Raw genomic sequence first — 27316 nt, 5'->3', positions numbered from 1 at the left:
GCCCTTTAAAATTCGTTTTCATGACAGAAATGAAAACTGTGAATGCCTACTAAAAACTTCTTCCTGGGGTACCTAAGTCATTTAAGTCCCCTCAACTTCTAAAATAAAAATATACCAGTATGTTGCTTACCAAAGAGGAAAATATTGCAGTTCCTTCAAATGTATCTGGTCACTGGGATTGTCTACCCTGGTGCCCTATCAGTCTAACACATGGGAATGACAGCGGAGATTTTTTTATTGGGCAGCATGGGATCCAGAGATAAATTAGGTGGTATTGATCTCTTTACAATATTGAATCTTCAATCTGTAAACAGGTAAGATGAACCCTTCTATTTACCGGAGTTGCTGATTTTTTCAATAATGCTTCACAGTTTTCTGTAGAGATCTTGCACATTTGTTCTAGGGTCTATTCTAGGTTTTATATATAATTATTAATTCTAATAGTTTTGTTAATTTTTTTTCAGTTTTCTACATATACAGTCCTGTTGGCAGAAAATGACTGTTCAATTTCTTTCTTTCTAACGTGGTTTCCTCTTGTCTGCACTTGCTAGGACCTCCAGTTCAATGCTAAATAGATACAGTGAGAGCATGCATCTTCATCTTATTCCAAAACTGGAAAGCTGGGCTTCCCTGGTGGCACAGTGGTTGAGAGTCCGCCTGCCGATGCAGGGGACACAGGTTCGTGCCCCGGTCCGGGAAGATCCCACATGCTGCGGAATGGCTGGGCCCATGAGCCATGGCCGCTGAGCCTGCGAGTCCGGAGCCCTCAACGGGAAAGGCCACAATAGTGAGAGGCCTGCATACAGCAAAAACAAACAAACAAAAAAACTGGAAAGCTTCCAACATTTCACCATTAAGTATGATGTTGGCTGTAGGTTTTTTGTAGATTCCTTTAGCAAATCAAGGGAGTTCGTTCTTATTTCAAATTTGTTAAAAGTTTATCATAAAATGGATATTTAATTTCATCAAAATTTTCTGTATATGAGATAATCATGGATTTTCTGTTACTGGGTGAATTACCTCGATTGTTTTTTGGAGGTTAAACCAATTTTACATTCCTAATAAAATCATGTCATACTGCACTACTCTTTTTATATATTGTTGGATTTGGTTTGCTAATATTTTGCTTAGAATTTTTACATCTGTGTTCTTAAGTGAGATTAGCTGTTATTTTCCATTTTTTGTAATGTCCTTATCAAGTTTTGTTACAGATATTATGCTAGCCTCAGAAAATGAATCACAGAGTATTCTCTCTCTTTCTATTCTCTACAAGAGTTTCTATAAGATTGGTGTTATGCCTCCTTTAAATGTTTGGTAGAATTTGCTGGTTAGCTATCTGAACTTGGAATTAGATTTCTTTAGTAGTTATGGATTTCTTGTCAGATTTTGTCTTTTCCTTATTTCTTTTCTTTTCTTTCTTTTTTTTTTTTTGGCCACACCGAGCAGCATGCGAGATCTTAGTTCCCCGACAAGGGATCGAACCCATGCCTCCTGCATTGGAAGCATGGAGTCTTAACCAATTAGACTACCAGGGAAGTCCCTTTTCCTTATTTCTAACAAAAGAAAAACAATTATAATCTTAGGACATATATAAGGAAGATCTCATTCTGAAACTCACAGGCAACAAGAGAAAAAAATAGATAAATTGGATTACTTCAAAATGAAAAGGGAACCTACGGAATAGAAAATATTTCCAAATCATGTCTGATAAGAGGTTAATATCCAGAATATATAAAGAACTACAACCAAACAAAATCCAAAACCTGATTATAAAATGGGCAAAGCACTGAAATAGACACTTCTCCAAAGACATACAAATGTCCAGTAAGCACATGAAAATATGTTCAACATCACTAGTCAGGAGGGAAATGCAAATCAAAACCACAATGATACTACCTCACACTCATTAGGATGGCTACTATTAAACAAAACAGAAAACAACAAGTGGTGACAAGGATGTGGAAAAACTGGAATCCTTGTGCACTCCTAATGGGAATGTAAAATGGTGCAGTCACTTTGGAAAACAAAATAGTGGTTCCTCAAAACATTAAAAATAGAAAAAAAAGAAAGAAAGAAAGAAAGAAATGATCTAACAATTCCACTTCTAGGCATATACCCAAAAGAGTTGAAAGCAGGGTCTAAAAGAGATAATGCTGCACCTATGTTCCAGCAGCATTATTCACAATAGCCAAAACATGGAAGCAACCCAAGTGGCCATCCATGGATGAATAAACAAAATGTATTATACACATACAATGGAATATTATTCAGCCTTTAAAGGGAAGGAAGTTCTGAGGCATGCTACAACATGGATGAACTTTGACAACATTATGCTAAGTCAGTCACAAAAAGACATTATATGACTTCACTTGTATGAGGTACATAGAGCACTCAAATTCAGAGACAGAAAGTAAAGGGCGACTGCCAAGGGTTGGGGGGAGAAGAGAGTGAATTATTGTTTAACGGATATAGTTTCCATTTTGCAACATAAAAGAGTGCTACAGATTGGTTGTATGATGTGAATGTACTTATTAACACTACTGAACTATACACCTAAAACTGGTTAAGATGGTAAATTTTATGTTGCAGATTTTACCACAATTTTTAAAAATTCTTATCACAATAGGAAAAGGGATATTTAAAAAAATATAACATCACTCCTTTGCTTAAAACCTTCCAAAAGGCTTCCATAATACGCAGAATTGAAACTTCTTTCCCTGGCTTACCAAGATCCACTTGATCTAGTCTGTGCCTACCCCTTCAACCTCATCTCATACCACCACTTCCACCCTCATCCACCTTGCTTGTGCACAACAGCTTTCCTTCTGTTTGTTTCAATTTCTAGCCTTATGGCCTTTGCACTAGATGTTTCCTCTCCCTAGCATGTTCTCCTATGGTCCAGATTTTCTCGATTTGTTCTTTTCCATCTGTCAGATCTTAGCTTAAGTGTCATCTTCTTAAAGGCCTTCCCTAACACCTAATCTAGAGTAGCCAACTGCCCAATTACTTGCACAGTACTTAAGAGTGTCTGATTATTTACTGGTTTACATATACAGTTCATTTTCTGTCCCATCCACAAAAAATAAGCACCCAAAGAACAAGGACCTTCTTTGTCAGTCTTTTCACCATGGTACTCTGGTGACTCAATTATCCCTGGCACATAGTAGGCACTTATAAATATTTGCTGAATGAATAAATGCACAATTTTTAAAAAATGACCTAAAGCTCCACAATTGAAGACAAGTTAAATAAATTACCATGTACCCTTATGGTGGAACATTATGTAGACATTTTAACTGATGTTTAATGTATATATAATGTGCAGATTATATTTTTCAATATGGCCATGATACGTTCTCCCATCCTTCATTCTCTTCATATTATGTAGACATTCCTCCCCAGTGGTAGGATTGATGCTCCCTCCTCTTGAATTTGGGCAGGTCTGTAACCATGGTGGAAGTGAAGCTTTGTGACTTCTGAAGTTAGGTCATAAAAGGCCATGCAGCACCTGTGTGGCCCTCTTGGGACAGTCACTCTTAGAATCAAAGCTGCCGTACTGTGAGGAAGCCCATGCTACATATAGGTGCTCAGGCTGAGGGCCCCAGTTGAAGTCCCAGCTAACAACCAGCATCAACCATCAGACATGTGAGTGAAGACATCGAGATGACTCCAACCTTAGCCACCATCTGACTGCAACTGCATGAGAAATTCCAAGCAAGAGCCCACCTAGCTGAGCACAGGAAACCCCAGAACCATGAAAGATACCAAAAGATATGCTTTGCACCACTGAGTTTTAGGATAATTAATTACACAGCCATAAATAATCAGTGCTTTAGTTTTGTTTTAACCATGCAGAGAATGCAAAGAAAAATTTGAAGAAAAAAAATGTATGTTAAGAGTGTTATCTATTGAAAGATGGTATGTTTACTTATGACATATTCTATTTCCCCACATTTCCCTAATGGAACACATGTAACGATATAATACGAGGCATATGGACTTCCCTGGTGGTCCAGTGGTTAAGAATCCACCTGCCAATGCAGGGGACAGAGGTTCGAGCCCTGCTCCAGGAAGATCGCACATGCCACAGAGCAACTAAGCCTGTGTGCCACAACTACTGAGCCTGCGCTGTAGAACCCGCGAGCCACAACTACTGCAGCCCTCATGCCTAGAGCCTGTGCTCCACAACAAAGAGAAGCCACCACAATGAGAAGCACGACAAAGAGTAGCCCCTGCTCACCGCAACTAGAGAAAGCCACACACAGCAATGAAGAATCAAAGCAGCAATCAATCAATCAATCAATTTATAAAAGACAACCAGGAAAAAAGTATTGGCAAGTATGTGAAGAAATTGGAACCCTCACTTGGAATGCAAAATGGTGCAGCCACTTTGGAAAAGTCTGGCAGATCCTCAAATTGTTAAAATCATGTGAAAACAAAAACACACTCACAGGCAAATGTTCACAGCAGTGTTATTCACAATAACCAGAGCATGGAAACAAATATCCACTAACTGGGGAATTGATAAACAAAATGTGCTAAACAAAATATTCCACACAATGGAATATTATTCACCCATAAAAAGGAATGAAGTACTGATTTATGCTACAACATAGACAAACCCATGAAATCATCATCCTAAGTGAGAGAAGCCAGACACAAAAGGCCACATATTGTGTGATTCCATTTATATGAAATGTGCAGAACAGGCAAATCCATAGAGACAGAAAGATTAGTGGTTGCCAGGAGCTGGCGGGAAGGAATAATGGGGAGTGCTTGTTAATGGGTATAGGTTTTTTGCGGGGTGGTGGTGATAAGTGTTCTAAAATTAGATAGTAGAGATAGATGAACAACTCTTTGAATATACTAAAAACCACTGTTTGAAAAGATGGAAAATATTTTACACAAATATAACTTTAAAAAATCCGGTTAATACTAAAATTCCAATTGCTGTTACTTCTGGGGAGAGGGATTGAAGGTAGTGCTGCATATCTTTTTACAATCAACATGTAATTTTTTTAAAAACTAAAAACTTAAAAAATTAAGATAAAAGGAAGTATACAGTCATGGAAGAAAAACCAGTATAGCACATTTCCCATCTTTCTGAAAGCAGTCTGTGTGCGAATACCTGTACACAAATCAGATTGGTACCGTCTTCCATGACAAAGGGACTGAAGGCTAGCAAAAGGAAGTTTTGTCCAGAAAAGACTTCTACTGAGGAGCCATTCACATGCAGTTTAGAAAGAACTCTCCATTTCCCTCTCTCAAATGGCCAGACTTCCCAGAAGTATTACCAGGCCACTATGAAAGAGTGTACCATTGAGGCTACAAATTAATTCATCTCACCTGAAGGAATAGTCTCCTTTTATCATATTGTTCAATGTTTTATCTCATTCTCAGGACAGACCTATTCCCCCATGTCAAGCTTGTTCTCACTGTGAAGATGACTACTTAATAATCCCCAGGTGACATTAGCTGATTTAGGTTAACTTCAATATCTAAGTGAAACATAAATATGCTATCACAATCACATTTTTGTGTTATTCTTTATACTTTTAAACTGCTTCTACATAACCATCACATTTGATCAGTGCAATACAGCAACACACAATGTGAGGTTTCTTATAAAGAAGCACAGATTTCTGAGTATGAATCAGGGCAGGGGTGTCAGGTTAGAGAAGCCTGGAGTAACAAATAGTCATGAATCACAATGGAGGCCAAAAGGAGCTGGGCAAGAAAAAACTGACAGGCAAAGATTACCTGCCAAGTGACTTGGTTCACTGTGATTCTCCAGGGCCTTCTCCACTTGAAGATATTTTCCCCTGAGCATGTCAGAGTTGAGTGGGTAAAGCTACATTAGGAACAGATTTCTTCAGATGGTCAAGCACAGACTCTGGAATTAGGTAGCCTGTGTTTGAATCACAGTTTTACTACTTACTAACTGGGTAACCTTGGGGAAACTACTTAATCTATGTCTCACATTCCTCACCTACAAATGGGGATAAAACAACCCCTATTTCAAAGGGTGTTTAGAAGGTAATCTTCTCCCAATACTCCTATATCCCTTACCTGATTTATTATTCTTCATAACACAAATGAACTAACAGTATCTTTATTTATGTCTTGCCATCTCCCTAACCCACCTACAGAGAGCAAGTTCCATAAGAGTAAAGATTCCTGTCTGTTTTGTTCAATACACTGTCCCCAATGCCTAGAACAATGCTTAGTTCATAGTAGGTACTCAAATATTGATATATAATAAGTGTTTGCTACCTGGAAATTATAGGGTATGACATTGTGAATGAATATAAAAATATTGCTGGAGGGCTTTGTGTCAATTGCTATGCCCAATATAAACTGAACATGAGAGTATGTAACTCACAGTAGTTAACAGTAAACCTCAGAGCTGGAAACAGCTCCTTCCCACACTGTAGTGACAAGCCGATGTACAGCAGCAGAGAAACTTAAGTTGGAAAACAAGCCAAACCATGGAATTTGGGGGCTTGCCACCACTTCCAAGGTTGTAGAATGGAGGTCCGACAAATGGACTGGCCCTTTTTCTCCTTGGTTCCACCCACATCACACATGAATTAGTTAAAATTCAGACAATGTTTAAGAAAAATCAACTTTTGTTCCCAAATCTGAGAAACGGACCATGCCTGAAAGCTAAGTGAGGATAATAAGCAAAGCATCAATATGTGTTTTGACAATGTGTTCAGAATAGCTAGACAATTACTTTACATGGCTTGTATGAGGGACAGAAGATGTGATCTAGCTGCAGCACTCCAGGGTGACTCCTGAACAAGTCTCTTCTCCCACTGGGGTCACAGCTTGCAAGTTTATTTTAAAAAGAGGGTTGAATTAGCTGTGCTCTATAATCCCTTCAATTCTCAGAGAGAGAGAGAGAGAGAGAGAGAGAGAGAGAGAGAGAGAGAGAGAGAGCGAGAGCGAGCACACATACCTATCCAAGTGGCATATATCAGGCAGCAGGTTTTGTTGCTGCTTTTGCAAAACCAATACCCATTTATTATAGAAAGAAAGAAGTCAGAAGCTGCTACAAACACAGAGATCTGATTCTTGTCCTATCCACCACTCTCCTCCCCAGAATGATGTCTAATGATCCTATTCAAAGCTGCAATCTGTAACATCCAACTCATGGTGGTCCTCATCCCACTTATTCTGCTGTACGTTTCTTTAATCCATTGTGCTTATTGTAGCATACTATATTACTTATGTGTTATGTTTATTTTTTTTGTCTGCCTCCCCCAGTTAGACTGCACTCATGAAAAAACAGCAATCTTTGTTTTGTATCCTGATATATTCCCTAAGTGCCAAGAAACATAGCTGCCTATCAACAAATATTATTTGCTGACTGAACCAGTTGAATCAATTATAAATATAGTCAAGAGACCCTAATCCATTCTCTCCATTTCCCTCTGGTAAACCATCATAAATACATGCATGGTAGGCAGGAGAGGAGAGCAGTCTCTGACAGTTCTTTGATCTGCTAATCAAGTGACAAAAATCCCTAAAATTTCTCTGCCCTCTCCCCATGTATTTCAGGAAAGATCCCATCCTAAAAGCACAAGATGAGTCATACAAAGATTCAGAAATTAGGAGGAAAACCATTTTAAAGTAGATAAAAAGTATCTGACAGAAATGGACAGAAATCTCGTCTCTTGACTCTAAACCTGGAGACAGAACAGAGAATAGTCTGGCTTCTCCACTGTAAATGAACAATGGATAGAAGCATATTATACCTAGCTGCGGAAAGAAATTTTAACCCCCAAACATCTTTACAATGATGTAACACAATTCTTTGTAATATTACTGACCAAAAGTGATTTTGCCTTTTCTATCAGTCTGATTTTCAAATGCTCGTCTAAAATCTGTGGTATACTGAATTTTAGGGAGCTAACTATATAGTCTAGGAGTCTTTTTCAGTGGCTTGCTTCTAAAAGAAGTTAAAAGTTAAACCCATGCCTCTGGATTATTATCATAATAAGAGAGAATCTGGAATACTAAAATCACACCACTCTCTCTGTAAACAGACTGAAATCTGACTGAGCAAAGCTCACAAAGACAGAGAGAGCAACACACAGAACAAAAAGGCCATTTGGAAAATCCCAATGATCAACCAACATCTTGATCAAGCTCCAACAGGATGAGGGAGGAGGATCTTGATTACAACAGTGCAGAAAAACAGCACTTGGATTGGTCTGCCTGGGGAAACTACCAGGCGGCTGATACATTCCTGCATACAAGACACAGGAAATGGGAGGGAGACCACTGGAAACTGATGATGGAAAAGACTAAATTTAAGCCCATCCAATATCAGCAGCCAGAGGTTCCAGACACCAAGCCCACATTAGTATCTACTTCAAGGGCTGGGCCATCAACGGTGCTGATGAGTACTGGAAAGCCCCCAAAGACCAGTTTCTTTAGAGATAAAAAGAACAGAAGCAAAATACCAAAAGTCTGGACCTGATTTAAAAAATAAAAAAGGCCCAAAGCAGGATTCTTTTGCATGAATCAGACAGGTTCCACCGTCATTCCTCAACATTTAAATTGGGCTTTGGAAACAGCCAAAAAAAAAGTAAGCATGAGAATAAGCCATAATACAATCAACTACAAAACAAACCAAATCAGAATGTCTGAGATATTTCAAATTGAAAACAGACACAAATTGTTGAAATAGTTATCAGCTTTGGGAGCACCTGTTCATATATTAAGATAATCCATCAAGGCTGTGCAGGAAAAGAAGAAGCGCAGTGACAGAGACAGGAATGGGGGTAAGGAAATGCGTTATCAGGAGTCCAGCCCACCTCCTGGGAATTATCTGCAAGTTTTCTGGAGCAGTCTAGTGAGCTGGCACACAAACCAGCAAGGCTCTCTGCATCTCAACATTGTGCCCCCCAAGTCACACTCTTCTGCCCCTACGACCAGTTATGCAAGTGAATCCAGTGATGTAAGGGCAGCATGCATTTTCACCATTGTAGACATCAACACGGACCTCACCTTGTCACTGTCATCATGACAAATGTGGTCGTGATGGATGGACTGGCACTGAAAAGAAGCACCAACACTACCTACAAGAGAAAGGGAGGAAAAGTTAAGATGCAGTAATTCCTTATATTTAAACGGCTTTACCAGTTAAAAGTGCCTTTATATCCATCATCCCATGTAATCCTCAACAATACTCGGAAATAGGCAGGATAGGGATTGTTATTCATGCAGTTTGAGCAAAACAAAACACAGAGAGGCTGACTTGCACAACAGAGCAGTCAGTGAAGTTGCAGGTCTGAAACCAGAACCCCATTATTCAAACCCCTAATTCACCACTTTCTACTACACTAAGTGGTTAGTTTTCAGAGTAAGGCCACCTAAGTAAGCACAACAGCCTTCAATAAGGCAAACTTCTATTTAGAAAAAAGTATACTGCTTTTCAGACTACACATAGTTTCTTTGAGAAAAAAATTGACCCTATAAATTTTCAGCATACAAATAACACAATCTAATACACAATCGTAAGATTATAAATAGGTTTTTATTACTTTAAAAAATACATTTTTAATATACACAACCATTTGTTAATTTGAAGAACTATCTCCTAATAACTGCTCTATGACAACAGTGACATTTCTAATCAATAGGAAAACAAATGACATTTAAAAAATAATCTTGGAGTAAGAAAAACCTTCTGAAAGATGATACTAAAACAAGAAGGTATAAATGAAAAATCAGCATGCATGACTGTGGACCAAAGATGAGCAAAACCCGTTCTCCCAATGTATGAGAATTCAACCTTGGGTTAATCCCTGTTAACCTGATTAAACAGCATACCACCTATGTTACCTGGCAACATTTCCGAAGACAGAAATTACCAAATTAGTAAATTGCATCTGGACTGGAAGTACAATAGCCACTTAGTAGGAAGCCACGTTCTTTAACTTCTCTGAGTATGGTGACATGTTACCTAATTAGGCATGTCCTGGCAAAAGACCCTGGAAACTATGCCCATGGAGTTCTCTGCACCACACAATGTGGATCTCATCTCTTTGAACCTAAGCTGTGAGAAGAGCACTTCAGACCTAAGCTGTGAGAAGATCACTTCAGAAAGAATGAACTGCTGCAAGGACTCCCACTGTCTTACTGATAAGTTATAGCTTCTGTCCTATATTCTTCTGAATAAATGTTGCCAAGTGAGACCTATGGTGGTTTTACCAGTCTGAATGTGCAAATGTTTAGTTGAACCTAAGAAAACATCCCCCTGTCACTCCTGTGGACGTTACACTGACAAATAAAATTATAAAATTTACAATACCATCAAATCAGATGTCCAATTATTCTATATGCTTGAGAAAGAATGCTGCCAACTAAACTTTGACACATTTTCTTAATAATAAAAATTTTGGTTTTACACTTATTGAAATAACTCTTTTAGACTTTAAAGGCAGATTTTTATCATATATTACTCTTATGCATTCATAAAAAGAAAATGAGAAAATAACTGGTTATAACAGAGAAAATTATTAAAAACTACAAAGGATAAGTAGTCCTAGGGGAATTCCCTGCAGGTCCAGTGGTTAGGACTCTGCGCTTTCTTTCACTGCCAGGAGCCCAGGTTCAATCCCGAGTCAGTGAACTAAGATCCTACAAGGCTCGCAGCGTGGCCAAAATAAAAAAAACAATAGTCCTTACTAGATAACTTTACCAGATAATTTCTTCAAATGTACAGAATCAATAATCCCAGTGACAGTGACTACTCCTAACTTCCCAATATAAACTGTTGTTTCCCAACTCATTTTATATAACATTGATTATAAAATATAAAAAGGATCAAAATAAGAAAACAACCTCACTGAAACACAGGAATAAAAATACTAAATAAAGTTGTAGCATACAGTATATGTGTGTGTGTATGTGTGTGTGTGTGTGTGTGTGTGTGTATATATATATATATATATATATACAGCATACTGACAGCATATGTAATATAGTGTCACTATAATCTACTCAGCCTGATCCCTTAACTAATTCAATAAAAGAAAATTTATCAACCAAGTATTAGCATAAAAAAACAATTTTAAAAAGTTTGATCACATCAAAAGATCTTTCTAATTTCTATTTCTCGGAAATATTAATAAGCTTAACAAGTTTTTGCCACTGGATGACAATTCTGGGAAGGATGAGATGGCGGAAGGTACAGGTGCCAAAAAGTTACAATTATGGATAAGAATAATATAAACCATAGAGTTCCCACTGGTACTGATAACAGTTAACATCATTTAACATATTCAACAACCATAATTTGGAAGAAAGAATATATATACGACAATGTCCCCAAATACTAAAATCTCCTGGGAGAGTAGAATGACAAATCTAATCACAACATAAACTATTCTGTCAAAAATTTGGTAGGTGAGGGCTTCCCTGGTGGCACAGTGGTTAAGAATCTGCCTGCCAATATGCAGAGGACATGGGTTCGAGCCCTGGTCCGGGAAGATCCCACATGCCACGGAACAACTAAGTTCATGCGCCACTACTACTAAGCCTGCACTCTAGAGCCTGCGAGCCACAACTACTGAGCCCAAGTGCCACAACTACTGAAGCCCGTGCTCTGTAACAAGAGAAGCCACCGCAATGAGAAGCCCACGCACGGCAACGAAGAGTAGCCCCCGCTGGGCACAACTAGAGAAAGTCCACGTGCAGCAACGAAGACCTAATGCAGCCAAAAATAAAAATAAAATACTTTTTTTAAAAAATCTGAATTATAGGGGCTTCCCTGGTGGCACAGTGGTTGAGAGTCCGCCTGCCAATGCAGGGGACACGGGTTCGTGCCCTGGTCTGGGAAGATCCCACATGCCGTGGAGCGGCTAGGCCCGTGAGCCATGGCTGCTGAGCCTGCGCGTCCGGACCGTGTGCTGCACAGCGCGAGAGGCCACAACAGTGAGAGGCCCTCATACCGCCAAAAAAAAAAAAAAAAAATCTTTATTATTAAAAAAAAAATTCAGTAGATGAGTTTCAAGGAGTTAGTAAAAATTATACTTTCAGTCTCCTATTAGTCTAATATCATGTAATACTAAAGTTAGACTGGTGAAAAGAACCCTAAGAACTGATGATTATAAGCATACATTTAGATACCTTTCAAAGAGGTACCAAAACATTTATCTTACTCTTATGCAAAACCGTTGTATTTAACGTATCATGTTATGTGTGTTTCTCTTGGACACAATGTAAGAAAAATGAAACTTTGTTAGAAATAGTTCACATAATACCATCTAATAACTATGAGGGAGACCACCATTTGGGACCATTGTCAAAAACTTGGACTCCATGTAGTTGGAAAGATGAAGGTTGAGATACATTATTTAGCAACTTAAAAATCTCTTCCAAAAGAGAGTATTAAAAATAAGTGAATAGACATCCACATACAAAAAAAAGAACCTAGACACTAACCATACACCTTTCACAAAAATTAACTCAAAATGGATCATAGACCTAAATGTAAAACACAAAACTCTAAAACTTCTAGAAGATAACAGGAAAAAATCTAAGTGACCTTGGCTTGACACCAAAGCATAATCCATCAAGAAAAAAATGGTAAAATGGACTTCAATAAAATTAAAAACTTCTGCTCTGTGAAAGACACTTAAGAAAATGAAAAGACAACGCCACATGCTGCTAGAAAATATCTGCAAAATGTGTATCTAATAAAGGACTGATACCCAAAAGTATTCAAAGAACTCTTAAAATTCAACAGTAATGGGAATTCCCTGGTGGTCCAGTGGTTAGGACTCCGTGCTTTCACAACGGGACCCTGGTTTGACCCCTTGGGGAACTAAGATCCCACAAGCTGTGCAGCCAAAAAAAAAAAAAAAAAAAACCGAAAAACAAAACTCAACAGGAAGAAAATAGAACCCAATTTTTAAATGGGCAAGGTTTCTCTCTTTGATTTTTTCCCCTGAATATCAGAATTCACTCCTTTGCCACAAAGGGAAGGGCCCTTTGCTGGAAAACAATGCAGAAGCATCCTAGAGGCAAATGAAAGCACAAAAGCACCAGTTTCCCTCTCCAGCTGTCCCTGCCCCATAAGAAAAAGAATGTAGACAGATCACTCAAACTGAACTCCTGAAGAATAAAATACAGATCGTAAGCAACTTTGGATAGCTAGTCAGGGAAAGAAGCACACAGAGGCAAAAGAAGAAACCTTCTATACTAAAATAAAGGAGCCAATTTTTGAAAATTGAAAGAATCTAGCCACACATACGTTAAATGACAGTGTTTACCACTGGCACCTACCCTGGCACTCTACCACTCAAGGCATAAAGTCCATGTCTGAATCCTCCACTCCCCATGAGAAATGTGGTAGGATGCTTCCATGCAGACCAGGCTTGCTCCTTCACCTGGTGAGCACTCAGTGCTCTCCTCACACTTGCATGATAGTTCTCTCTCTAGGTTCTTAACCAAGACTTACATGGGAATAAAATTTTATCTTTATTTTCATTAACTTGAAACTAAATGTAAAAAATCTACTCTATTATTAATACAACAACAAACCACGTTAGGATTGACAGTACCTGCGATTTTGTCTCTAATAAAAACCACATATATTTTCATATAATACAGTTGCTGGAGGTATACTGCAATATCATTTACACTTACCATTACTTTAAATTTACAATAGCTATTAGGCCCACTGCTAGAATGTGTTATTTAATACATTAAATATAACAAATATATTTTTATCACAAATTAGTTTTTAATATTTTGATAACTACATTCCAGTATGATTGGTTTTCTTTGTAATCTCATGTATTTTATTTTATGCAATTAAAAGTATTCTCCTGGAGAGGGGCCTACTTCATCTGATTACCAAAGGAGTCCATGACACACCCAAAATAGTTACAAACCCCCAAAATGGTTAGCAGAAAGTGCTGGGACCAGAGGGAGAACCAGATCAGGAGCATTATAAGGGAAAATAGATGTGCAACATCCTGGGAAGAGTCAGACAAGTATGTGAAATTGAGGAAAGAGTACATAAGTGAGGGCTCAAGTCGGGGTATGAAGCCCGTAGTTTAGAACTAGGAAACACAAAGACGTCGAGGTTGAAACAGCTGTGGCAAGTGGAGAAGTTTCTGAGCAACTACCAAGAATATCAGATAGTGTTTTAAGTCCACAAGGGTAAAGGTAGTGAGGTAAAGCAGAGGCATTGTTTGTCATGTTCCCGGAGACCACTATACCGCAAAATCTAATGGTCAATTCTGAATCCTCACCTTTCTTGATCTACCGGCAGCATTTGACCCAGCTGACCCTACTCTCCTTCGTGAAACCCTTTTCTTCACTTGGCCTCACAAAAGCTTCCTACGTCACTGACTGCCACTCAGTCCCATTTGCTGGATTCTCATCTTCCCATTACAAAGGTTGGAATGTCCCGAGGATCGATCCTCAGACTTCTCTTTTCTATCTATATTCACTCCTTTAGTGATCCCAACTAGTCCCGTGGCTGATGACACCGAAATCTTTATTTCCAAGCTCTGACTCTCCCACCTCCCACCCAAAGGAAACCCAGATTTCCATATTCTGCTACCTATTCAAAATCACTTAGATATCTAAACAGCATCTCAAACATAACATGTCCAAAACTGAGCTCTTGATCTTCTCCTCTAAACCTGCCTCCAGTTTCAGTAAATGGCAGAACTATTCACCAGCTGCTCTGGCCAAAACCCTTGGCATCTTCAACTCCTCTCTTTAATTCACATCCCACATTTGATGAGTTGGCAAATTCTGTTGGTCCCACTTCAAAAATGTGCCTGAAATATAACTACTCAGCATCATCCACTGCGGCTACCCAAGCCAAAGCCTGAACTAATGCAATGGTTTCCTTAGTGGTCTTAGTTCCACTCTTTCCCCATGAACTTTCCCTACCTCCTCCCCAGTCGATTCTCCACGTAGAATGACCCTTCTCAAGGTTCAGACAGATCATGTCATTCCTCCTTTGAAAATCGTGTTCCGTCTCTCACTCAAAATAAAATACGAAGTCCTTACTCCTTGGTCTACGAGGTCTCACATGACCTGGGTATCCTAGACCTTTCTGATCATGTCTCCTACCTCTTCTTCTTTCCTAAAAGGGAACTAAAACACAATAAACACACCTGTAGCAAATTATCATGCTATTATGTTATATCCTTAAGACATTGTCAAACAACACCATTTCTTCATATGCAGTAATAAGGCCTCTTAGTGCCAGGCCCATCTAGAACCCACACCCTCTTTATTGACATGCAGCATGGTTTTCCAAATGTCATGTTCTCTCAAGGATAATTGGAATGTATCAATAACTGAAGCTCTTCTGCATATTGCTTTGAAGAAAAAAAATGTACTGAGTTTGTGAAACATTAACATATAATCTTCTTAGATAAACATCAGCAGAAAACCATTGTTGAGATATATGCATATTCCTCGAAATCTGGGTATAAAAAACGAGGGGCATTAAACCACAAAACTGAACTGCAGAGACCTGGGCAAAATGTGCACATCTCTTTAAAAGTGGTTAAGGCTCTTTAAGTTGTCATGAAAATGTGGCATTTTGAGCACTGTTAGAATTATTCCTCAATGTGCACATGTGAGGATGGGGGTTTGCATTGTAATAGTAGTGGGTTAATCTAGAAGTATGAAGTGAGCCCCTCTCAAGCATTTCCTAGACTCATTTTTGGTTTTGTTTGTTTTTTTTGGCCGCACCAGGCAGCTTGCGGGATCTTGGTTCCCTGACCAGGCACTGAGCCCAGGCCCTTGGCAGTGAGAGCGTGGAGTCCTAACCACTGCACGCCAGGAAATTCCCAAAGATTTGAGGATTTAAAAGTAAAGGTTTTGAGCTACAAAAGTGGACAATGGGGAGAGCAATAGCACCAACCTAAGCACCACATGCTTTCTGAAACCTGTTCTACAGGACCAAAAGCGGCTCCCACTGGCCAAACTTTTACCAGTTTAAGCATTAAAAACAACAAGAAAAGACTGTAGCTAACCAAAACACATATCAATGAAAATCTGGGAGTCCCTTAATAGCAACTTTTTAAAACTCATGCATTTATCCTACCTTTTAGAGTAACTGAATAGCCCTAGTTCTACATTGCAGAAGAATGGCAGCTAATAGATACAGAAGGAATTTCAGAATTAGAAAACATCATTTTGCAAGCCCCATAAAACTGTTGATTCAGGCAAGGGTCACCAATTAGGCTAAAGTCGTTAAGTGCATGGTTGATGGGGGTTTGTAAAGTGCCAAAGTAACGCGCTACCCACGTTATCTATGGTTGCACGGAGAACCTAACTACACTGTAAAGAGACCTAATCCCATCACCTTAATCCAATGGCCAATCTTGGCATCGTTAACAGTGGGCCAACCAGATGTGACTTCTGATGTGATACACTGTGAAATTCAGATATAAGCTCTGTTTGGCATCCAAGCAAAAAATACTTTCCTTGGCTCCATCAAACTATTGGATATAATTGGCAGTTTACAGGAAATACAAGGGATAGACATCACAGGAAGCAATCAGCTCATCCAAAGTTGGTTCTGCAGAAGTTCGCAATAAGTCGGTGTTATTATTATTATTAAATGAAAAAGAAAAGATAGGAACTGTGCTAGATTAAAAGAAATTAAAGGAAATAGATACAATGTGCATACCAGATTGCATATTAGTTTAAATAAACTAGTTAAAAAGCATATTTGGGAGAGAATTGGAAAAATCTGAATATGGTAAAATTAGATGAGATGAAAACTTACTGAAATAAAATGCTAACTTAAAAAAAAAGCAGAGCTTCCCTGGTGGCGCAGTGGTAAAGAATCTGCCTGCCAATGCAGGGGACACGGGTTCGAGCCCTGATCTGGGAAGTTCCCACATGCCGTGGAGCAACTAAGCCCGTGTGCCACAACTACCGAGTCTGCGCTCTAGAGCCTGCGAGCCACAACTACTGAGCCCGCGTGCCACAACTACTGAAGCCCGTGCACCTAGAGCCCGTGCTCCGCAACAAGAGAAGCCACCGCAGTGAGAAGCCCGTGTACCACAACGAAGAGCAGCCCCCACTCGCCGCAACTAGAGAAAGCCCGCGCACAGCAACGAACACCCAACGCAGCCAAAAAGAAAATAAAAATAAATTTATTTTAAAAATAAATAAAATAAGATTAAAAAAAGCGGAACAGAGAATATGAATACTATGCTTTCATGATGGTTAAATAAATATGTATATGTGTACACAGATATACAAAGGAAACATTCAGAAGAATATACACCATGATACTAACAATGGTAATCCCTGGGTAACAGGAGGAAATTTTTTTCTTATTTTTGCTCACTAAAAAAAGGGCCTAAAAAATAAAAAAAATAATAAAAATAAAAAAAGGGCCTAGCTCCAAGGCTAGCTCCCAGTATCCCTAGAATACTAGACCAAATAGGAGAAACTCAAGAAAAAAGACTCAAAAAAAAAAAAAAAGAGGGAATTCCCTGGCAGTCCAGTGGTTAGGGCTCCTAGATTCTACTGCAGGTGGGGCACAGGTTCGATCCCCAATTGGGGAACTAAGATGCCACAAGCCACATAGCAAGGAAAAAAAAAAAAAAGAGGACTCCAACAGCACCCCCATGACCATGAGCAGGATTCTTGAGGTTAACTATCCATTATCTTCTATCTCCTTTGAGACCCTGTCTACAAAATAATCTTGGTGGCAACTGTTAGGATGTTCTGCTAAGATGCAACTGTTAGCCTAAGTGTAGGCAGGGATATTTTTACTCCATTCTTTTTGTTATTAAGCTCCAGTCCAAATCTGTAATGGCTTCTGACAAAAGTACCTTGGAGAAGGCAGTTGAGACCAACCTATGAGCGCTTACCTGGCTCGTTCATGAAGCCCCTCAAAGGTGATGTCTCTCTCCTCTCCATCCCATCCTCCCCCAAACACATACAGAGAACTGGTAGTAGAGACATAGATAGAATCACTCACCTGGCCTGGCTCAAGGACAGCATTGGGCAGGTAAGGACTGAACCTCATGACTCAGTGATCTACCTAGGGCTTTTTATACACCAGTTAAATACATGAGATGATGATCAAGGCTTAGAACAACTACTGTCCACACATCCCAAGGAGGTCAAGAGATTAACTAGGGTCACAAGTGGGCCAAGATGGAAGTCATGTCTCAGACAGAATCTCCTTGATAATCCAAAGACTAGCAAGGGAGAACTCAATTATGCATTGCAGCAGATGGATTTATAAGTTCCAGCAAGGAGACAGTAAAATTCAGATAAAAGATGCTAGGTCTTACACTGCTTTTAGATTCTTTAGGACACTGGTACAGGCCCTTGCACAGAGTGGGTGTTCTATAAATTTAATTAATTATTCTGAAATCTGGTCCCATTTTCTGAGGTATTAACAACCCTTCCAAATCAGTCTTTTGAAAACTTAATTAGCCTACCAGCCACCACAATCCAAATAATTGGCATAGATACTAAAAAGCATCTGAACTCAATCAATAATATAAAAAAACCAAACAGCTACTTTTTTGTTCATTCTACAATAAGACAGACAGGTAGACTTTGTAAAAATCCACCCCCAGGAACTTGCCTGTACTTTATAAGTAACTGTCACTGTAATTACTGTCCAAAAGAGACTCTCAGCACTTAAGTCTAATTTTTTGGTTCTGCTCCTATCTACTGTTTATTCAGGGCTCTTTTCCTTTCACTCTAGCAGAAAGAATTTTTTTTAAGTGCCTGATTTTGTAGCAGGACACGAAAACATATTGAGCCTTATCCAATACTTGGCCTGGGGGCTGCTACACTCTGCAACATGATCTCTCTGGGTTTTAATCACATCACTTGCAGCAGCCTTCACAACTGCTACGGGATACCAGAGTCTATGGCACGGCTTTGAAGGAAAGTGCCAGGAAGGTTCCGAGTTTTAACAACCAACAATTTCCATATGTCTGCTCCAAAGATTTAAGTATCAACCAATTGTTAAAACCCAACTTTATTTACACATCTATCCTCAATGCTTCAAACTTTCTCCAAATGAACTTACAAAACAGGCTGCACTATTTTTGGAAATCTTACTTAAAACTTACTAGACAAACTCTATTAGCTAATAATACACTTTAAGACATTATTAGGGACTTCCCTGGTGGTGCAGTGATTAAGAATCTGCCTGCCAATGCAGAGGACATGGGTTCGATCCCTGGTACGGGAAGATCCCACATGCCATGGAGCAACTAAGCCCGTGCACAACTACTACTGAGCCTGTGCTCTAGAGCCCGTGAGCCACAACTACTGAAGCCTGTGCACCTAGAGCCTGTGCTCCGCAACAAGAGAAGCTACCGCAATGAGAAGCCGGCGCACCACCACGAAGAGTAGCCCCCGCCTGCTGCAACTAGAGAAAGCCCGCATGCAGCAACTAACACCCAAAGCAGCTGAAAAAAAAAAAGACATTAACGTAAAGTAAATGTTGATAAATAACATGGGAGGAAAAAGCCAGTCTTACTCTGTAAGTGACGATCAGTTGCTTATTTATTTTTACAATAAGTAATGATACTTCTAGCTACCTAGAGCAGAAAATTCAATTTCAGAGTCTCAGGATGTTTTGTTTTAAACAATTTTGTTTAAACAATGTTTTGTTTTAAACACATACCATTCAGTTCATCCATTTAAAGTATAAAGTTAAAAGTTTTTTTTTCTTAGTATATTCACAAAGTTGTGCACCCATCACAATCAATTTTAGAACATTTTCATTACCCTAAAAAGAAACCCCAGGCCATTACCTCCTTTTCCCCTTCTATGAGCCCCTGACAATCACTAATCTAACTTGTAAATATGCCTATTCTGGACATTTCATATAAATGAAATCATAAAATGTGGTCTTTGTAACTGACTTCTTTCACCTAGCTTAATGTTTGTTTGCAAGGTTCATCCATGTTATAGCATGTTATCAATTCATTTCCTTTTTATGACTACATATTCCAGTGTATGGATAACCATTCATCAACTGATGGACCTTTGGGTTGTTTCCACTTCAGAACTATTGTGAATAGTGCTGTTATGACATTCATTTTTGGGTCGATGTTTGTTTTCATTTCTCTTGAGTGGAACTGTTGGGTCATATGTACCTCTACTCAACCTTTTAAGGAACTGTTTTCCAAAGTGGCTGTATTATTTTACAATTCTACCAGCAATATATAAGGATTCCTCTAGTTGCTTCTTGAATAGAATGATCCTTGGAGTCAGACCTAGATATAGTTGTCACTTACTGAATATGTGGTCTAAGGCATGTCATTTAACATATCACATGCCTTCCTCATCTCTAAAGTGGGAAGAGTAATATCTACTTATACCTACTTCACAGAGTTGTTCTGAGGATTATTATTAAGAGTAAATATATAAAAATGCTCACAGCACAGTGCCTGGCACATTGTAATTCAAGAAATGGTGTTATAAATAACACTTCTATTCAAACCAAGGCTGCTGATTTTCCTGTGAGATACTGCCTAACTCCTTAATTTTTTGCTAGAACTCTTTCATCGCACTCATCATACTGTAATTTTTTGGTTACATGTCTGTCTCTCCAACCAGACCATAAGATCCTTAATTTATCTTTTCAATTCTGGCAGGTAGCACGTTTCCTGGCTCATGGCAGGCACTAGGTGAAGGCAGAAAGGAAATAAAAGAGTGAAAGGCGGGGGTGAGGTGGGGAAGAGAGGGGAACAGAAAGCAAAGGAAGCCTTCCTGATTCGTCCCCTCCCTTCCCTGGTCTGCACTTTAATCAGTCTCTCTACCCTCCCACCCTCTGTGAGATTTAATTATGCCTTCCTCCTTTCTCCCACACAAGCTGCTTAGGCCTCATAATATGTTTTGTACATAATAGTTAAACACACAGAAATTTGATTTCCCCTTCTGGACTATATTTTCTTTGGAGTCAGACACTGAGCCTTATTCATCTTTATAACTTCTATAGAGCCTAATGCCAAGTTTTGTACATAGAAAGCCCTACTAAAAAAGTTTACTGAATATACAAAGACTTTGTGCAATTGATTAGCTCTGATTTTATGCCTAACAAAGGATCAACCAAGTTAGGCAAGGAGTATGCTTCAGCTGGATAGATGCAACAACACACAAGCTGAGGGAAGTACCCTTACTTCTCGCCCTCAAGGCTATAATTCTTGAATTGTCCATTTTAAAGAGAGCCCTGAGCATCTGCTGGACACCTACTCTATACCAGCCACCTATGTACAAGACACAACAAAAAGCAAGCAAGACCCCTTGCTCTATGTAGTATACAGCTCAGTGGAGAGCATGTGTCTTCTATCCTGAAGGTTATAATCTCATTCATACTCCAGAAATTTCATCTCTGCAATTGCTTCATTCATTAAGTATTTATCAAACCCTCACTGTGTCAAGTCTATCCTAGGGACATGGGATAAATAAGACAAGGTCTCTGCCCTTCATTTACCTTATATTTTAACCAATTCTATAAAGACGCATTTCCCAGTCAACTCTGTGAAATGCCATCATGTAAAAGTAACACATGCACGTAAGTTTAAAAAATAAAAAAGAATGAAGTGGTTTATGATGAAAAAAGAACTCTTCTACTGCCCGCACCCCCCAACCCAGTCTCCCTTCCCAGAGCAAGTATCGTCAAATCTTCTAGGCATTTCCTCCAGTACTGACCTCAATTTTCCTACATAATATGCATATATGACGATTGTTTGGCTATCAAATTTTATGAGTTATTTATTGAATTTCTGTCATGCCACTATCAGACGACTAAACTCTTCCATCCCTCCTGTTTCACTTCCTATCTCACCCAGTCCTCCAACATAATTATGTCACATTTTGTGTTTGTATCAAAATGATAGTCATAGAAATTTCAGAAACAGATAAGCCCTCCTAAGGAGAGTAGGGTTTTCTAGGCAACAAATATAATCTAGTTCTTTGCAATTCTGTGTTTTCTTACCTAGCAGGGCTTAGAGATTTTTCTTTCTTAAAAAATATAACCTGTTTCAGAAACAGACTCACAGATATAGAGAACAGACTTGTGGTTGCCAAGGGGGAAGGGGGAAGGGGGAAGGGGGAAGGGGGAAGGGAGAGGGATGGACTGGGAGTTTGGGGTTAGGAGATGCAAACTATGACATTTAGAATGGATAAACAACAAGGTTCTACTGTATAGCACAGGGAACTACATCCAATCTCCTGGAGTAAACCATAATGGAAAAGAATATAAAAAAAGAATGTATATATGTGTATAACTGAGTCACTTTGTGTACAGCATAAGTTAGCCCAACACTGTAAATCAACTATATACTTCAATTAAAAAAAAATTCTCTGACTTGCCTCAAAAAAAAAAAAAAAAATCACCTGTTTCAAAATCACAAAACAATTCGTTTAAATATTAAGCTTCCCACATAATGCTGTCAGCTCCTAATGCTAAAGATAGCCTTCTGAGGGTATATTCATAATTGTGTAATAACGTTTTATAGATGAATCTTCCACTAAAATTAGGCTTTTATCACTCCTAAGTGGTAGCAGGGTGTTCTGTTTTGTTTTTATGAGGGAGGTACCAAAATGTGAAGAGTGAGTAGAAAACTAAAAAATTGGGGAAAGTTCATTGTAAAGTATCCAGGGATGTACTAAATGATCTACATGGGAAAGCTGACATGAAATTCATGATCCAAACGAAAAGACAGCCCAATTCAGTTTGGAAAGAGCTAAACCACTCAGCTCCTTTTCTGAAACATCACTTCCCATTATTAAAATAGTAATGATAAACTTAAATAGCATATTTTGAATTATCATCTTAGATTCATTTATATCCATTTTTTCCTTCTGTAATGTGTGGAAGATATTCTAATTTACAGAAGCATAATCAATAGCAGGAAACAGACACAATAAGATTAGCACTAAAGAATGGGAACATAAGAATAAATAATATAAAAATGAATAATCATCCATCTTTTAGCCTTGCCATGGCAACCTGGGTCACTAATCTTTGAAGTTTGTTTCCTGACCTGCTAGATCTGAAAGAAAGCAGCTTCTACCACCAGCAAAAAGTCAGGCCCTTCCTTTTTCCCTTTTGGTTGCCCCTACACAGCTAAACATTGAGGAAGCAAATAGGACATGAATGGCTACTTAAAAGTCCACTAGGCTGCAGTGGCACATGGCCAGACCCTCCCTCCCTCTCCTGGCATTTCAGCTGATCAGGGCAAGAAAAGTGAGAGAATTCATGCGTCAATCTTACTATCGAAGATGCCACTTCTCACCCAGCATCAGATGGGTCACATGTATACTATCTGCTTTTTTTCAAAACAAATCTTACAATTAAAATATCTTCTTATATCAATTCTTGGTTATCTATGATGATGTTAGTGAGACCAAATATAAATGCCAGTATGTAAAATCAACTCAGAAGAAAATCTACCTAAGCTTGGTCAGTTACTGCTGTATTTTGCCTAAAATTATTCGCACATCCTTAATTGTAAAATATTTATCCTCCATCTGGGTAACTAATCCTTTCCACCTGAATTCAAACATTTCTAAGGGCAACACTCTAAAATCCAGTGTTGTTCACTTATCACCTGATGAGTGATAAGCCAATTAATGCTACTTGCTGTCAGACTGAGCTTGGTGCTGGAAGGAGGGTAAAGGCAGCAAAAATATGGTCCCCATCTTCAGGCAGCTTTCAACCTACGAAGGGAAACAAGGCCTAAATATCAGAGGTTGACCCTAAAATAGCTTGTCAAGAAGTTTTACTTCGGACTGTAAGTGAATGGTTTTTAACAGATCCTCTCAGGTTCACTACTCTAAAATCAAGTATTCAAGATTTCTCCCCCCACACTTCATCCCAATCCCCTTACAAGCAGGAAGAGCTTCAGGACATACAGTACAGTACAGAGAAGAGCTTTCACTGAGCTGAGCAAAAGGCCTGGAAGTAGGAAAGCACGCTCACTCTCAGATACATTTACTTCCACAAAGCCAAAGAGGTAGGGGGTGGGGCAAGTGTCAACGCCATTCCTAACTGGAAGGAAAAAAGTTCCCTCTACCCAGCTGGCTAAGTAAGAGGCCTGACATCTTCCCCTGCTTGGGTAGAGATGCCCTCTCTCTTGCTCTCACTACCTTAGAGTGCCATGGCCTGGGGGAGGGCAAAGCAATGCACAAGGTAAAAAGTTTTACAATGCAGACCTCAGAAGCTTAAGAATTATTATTAGGTGCATGTATCTTTTTGAATTATAGTTTTTGTCTGGATATATTCCCAGGAGTGGGACTGCTGGATCTTATGTTAATTCTATTTTTAGTTTTCTGAGGAACCTCCATACTGTTTTCCACAGTGGCTGCACCAACTTACATTCCCACCAACAGTGTAGGAGGGTTCCCTTTTCTCCACCCCCTCCAGCATTTGTTATTCAAAGACTTTTTAATGATGGCCGTGCTGACTGTTGTGAAGTGGTACCTCACTGTAGTTTTGATTTGCATTTCTCTAATAATTAGAGATGTTGGGGCTTCCTTAGTGGCACAGTGCTTAAAAATCTGCCTGCCAATGCAGGGGACACAGGTTTGAGCCCTGGTCCGGGAAGATCCCACATGCCGCGGAGCAACTAAGCCCGTGCGCCACAACTACTGAGCCTGAGCTCTAGAGCCCGTGAGCCACAATTACTGAGCCCAAGAGCCACAACTACTGAAGCCCGTGCGCCTAGAGCCCGTGCTCTACAACAAGAGAAGCTACCTCAATGAGAAGCCTGTGCACCACAACGAACAGTAGCCCCCGCCTGCTGCAACTAGAGAAAGCCCACACACAGCAATGAAGACCCAACATAGCCAAAAATAAATTAATTTATTTTAAAAAAAAATTAGCAATGTTGAGCATCTTTTCATGTGCCTAATGGCCATCTGTACTTCATCTTTGGAGAAATGTCTATTTAGGTCTTCTGTCCACCCCTATGTTCGTAGCAGCACTATTCACAATAGCCAAGACATGGAAACAACCTAAATGTCCATGGACAGATGAATGGATAAAGAAGACGTGGTACATATATACAATGGAATACTACTCAGCCATAAAAAAGAACGACATAATGACATTTGCAGCAACATGGATGCAACTAGAGATTATCATACTAAGTGAAGTAAGTTAGAAACAGAATGACAAATACCATATGATATCATTTATATGTGGAATCTAAACTATGACACAGGGACTTCCCTGGCATTCCAGTGGCTAAGATTCTGTACTTCCAATGCAGGGGGTGCAGGTTTGGTCCCTGGTCGGGGAAATAGGATCCCACATGCCGTGCAGTGCAGATAAAAAATAAAAATAAAAAAAAGTAAATAAACTATGACACAAATGAACCTATCTATGAAACAGAAGCAGAATCACAGACACAGAGAACAGACTGCTGGTTGCCAAGGAGGATGGGGCTGGGGAGGGCTGGAGTGGGAGGTTGGGGTTAGCAGATGTGAGCTTTTATGTACAGGATGGATAAACAACAACGTCCTACTGTATAGCCCAAAGAACTATATTCAATATCCTATGATAAACCATAATGGAAGATATTTTTTTACAAAAAGAATATATATATAACTGAATCACTTTGCTGTACAGCAGTAATTAATACAACAGTGTAAATCAACTATACTTCAATTTAAAAAAAGAATTATTAATTAGACATTTCTCTCAGCCTTGAATACTGCTGCATAGTATACTGCTACTCTCTAACCCACAAACTAGAATAGGAGATAGAATGAGCCACAGGGGCCAATTCCTATTGCCATATTTCAAATCTACACAGAATAGAGCTATGCATGAAAAGCAACAGAGAGGAAAACTACAGAACTACAAATAAACAAGAAGTGAATTTTAAATTAGAATATGAAAATTATATTCAAGCTAATTCTAACAACATCACTGGCAGAAAAAAAATTTTTTTTACTTGCTAATAATATATTTAGACTTAGAAATGAGAAGTGGAAAAGGAGCAAGGTTTTGTGATGACACAGGCTTGGGTTTTAACCCTTGTTCTTTCATTCATGGGCTGTGAGACCTTGGGCAAATGAGCTTCAATTTTTTTCCTTACCTGGGAAGGGGTGTTAACACCTATGACACAGGTTGTTGCAAAGTTTATACGACGTATGTAACAAATTTAGCACTGTGTCTGGCACAAAGGGGGTTAATAAGTGGTTATTCTTATAATATATCAAAGAAAAAGTTAAAGTACCAACCTCCTTTTCCAGACCTCCAGAAATTGTCTGGCATAGTCTGTAACTAGGAAAATCTTACCAGTATCCATCAATATGAAAGTGGTTAAGTAAATCATTGCTATTCCTTCCTATGATCTACTTATTATACAGCATTCCTAAAAGTTACTGACATAGAAAGGCCACCAAGATATATTGTTAAGTGAAAAAAAGCAAGCTGCATAACAATAAATACAATAAGGTCCAATTTATCTGGGAATATATACAAACTGTTAACAATAATTATCCTTGAAAAGGATAATGGGACTGGGGGTATTTACATATTTTATATTGTTTGCATCTCCAATTACAAGCACTACTTGCATAACTGAAAACTAGTAACAAAAGAGAAAAAGGTATTACTTCTATAATTAAAATGAAAATTACTCGTACAAAGCACTTATATAACTCCAGATACTGATTTAACCTCTCTATCCAAAACATGTTTTTCCTAAAGTAGCTCATGGTCTGACACCCCATGAGCAGACTTATTTTTGGTTCCATCTGCCAGCCAATCTAACACAGTCCAGGCAAAGCTGGGCATGGCTCCTTTAACCACAATAGTGGCTAGGAAGTGGGAGAATGGGGTGCTGGTGTGGGTAGAGGAGAAAGTGGTAGAAGAAATTATGAGAAACAAAAAACGAGCACCCTTCTCTATTTCATACCATACTATTGGGGTTACAAAATGGTCTCTGCCCACATTGGTAGGCACCTATTGTGGCCTCAGCCATCCATATGACACATAAGCCAAACTCTCCATGAATGTCAGCTGCTAAGTAAAGATGTAATTTATGTAATTTCATTTAGCAGGCTTTTTACCTGTTCAGGGTTACTCTGCCAAATCTTTCTTAACATTGAATCATATCACCTTGGATGGATTCCAAAACTATTTTTCTCATCTCATTTTATTTTGTCAGACACTACAAACGGTCCAACATACATTCATAAAAACAACCCTTAATAAAAAACTTGTACACCTCCTTCAAAAAGGCTTGCTTTGGGAAGTTACTTCTAACGCTAAAAGATGACTCCAAGTCCATCTAAATCAGCCTATGAAGCA

General features: G+C 38.9%; 1 protein-coding gene across 5 annotated transcripts in view; it reads right to left on the bottom strand.

Annotated features, from left to right (window-relative positions):
* The window catches only part of RNF38 (ring finger protein 38), a 123903-nt gene that overhangs the window by 62243 nt on the left and 34344 nt on the right, over nucleotides 1-27316 (bottom strand). For 4 of the 5 annotated variants that reach the window (XM_032634725.1, XM_032634726.1, XM_032634724.1 and 1 more), the window contains exon 2: nucleotides 9019-9089. The exons of the other annotated variant lie outside the window; for it this stretch is intronic. In XM_032634725.1, the coding sequence (XP_032490616.1) occupies nucleotides 9019-9089 (71 nt within the window). The remainder of the gene's footprint in view (nucleotides 1-9018; nucleotides 9090-27316) is intronic. 5 annotated transcript variants of the gene reach the window in all.

This window comes from Phocoena sinus, chromosome 6 (assembly GCF_008692025.1).
Source record: "Phocoena sinus isolate mPhoSin1 chromosome 6, mPhoSin1.pri, whole genome shotgun sequence".
NCBI lineage: Eukaryota > Metazoa > Chordata > Mammalia > Artiodactyla > Phocoenidae > Phocoena > Phocoena sinus.
Note: the sequence above shows the minus strand (reverse complement) of the source record. Positions and strands in the feature narration are given on the sequence as shown.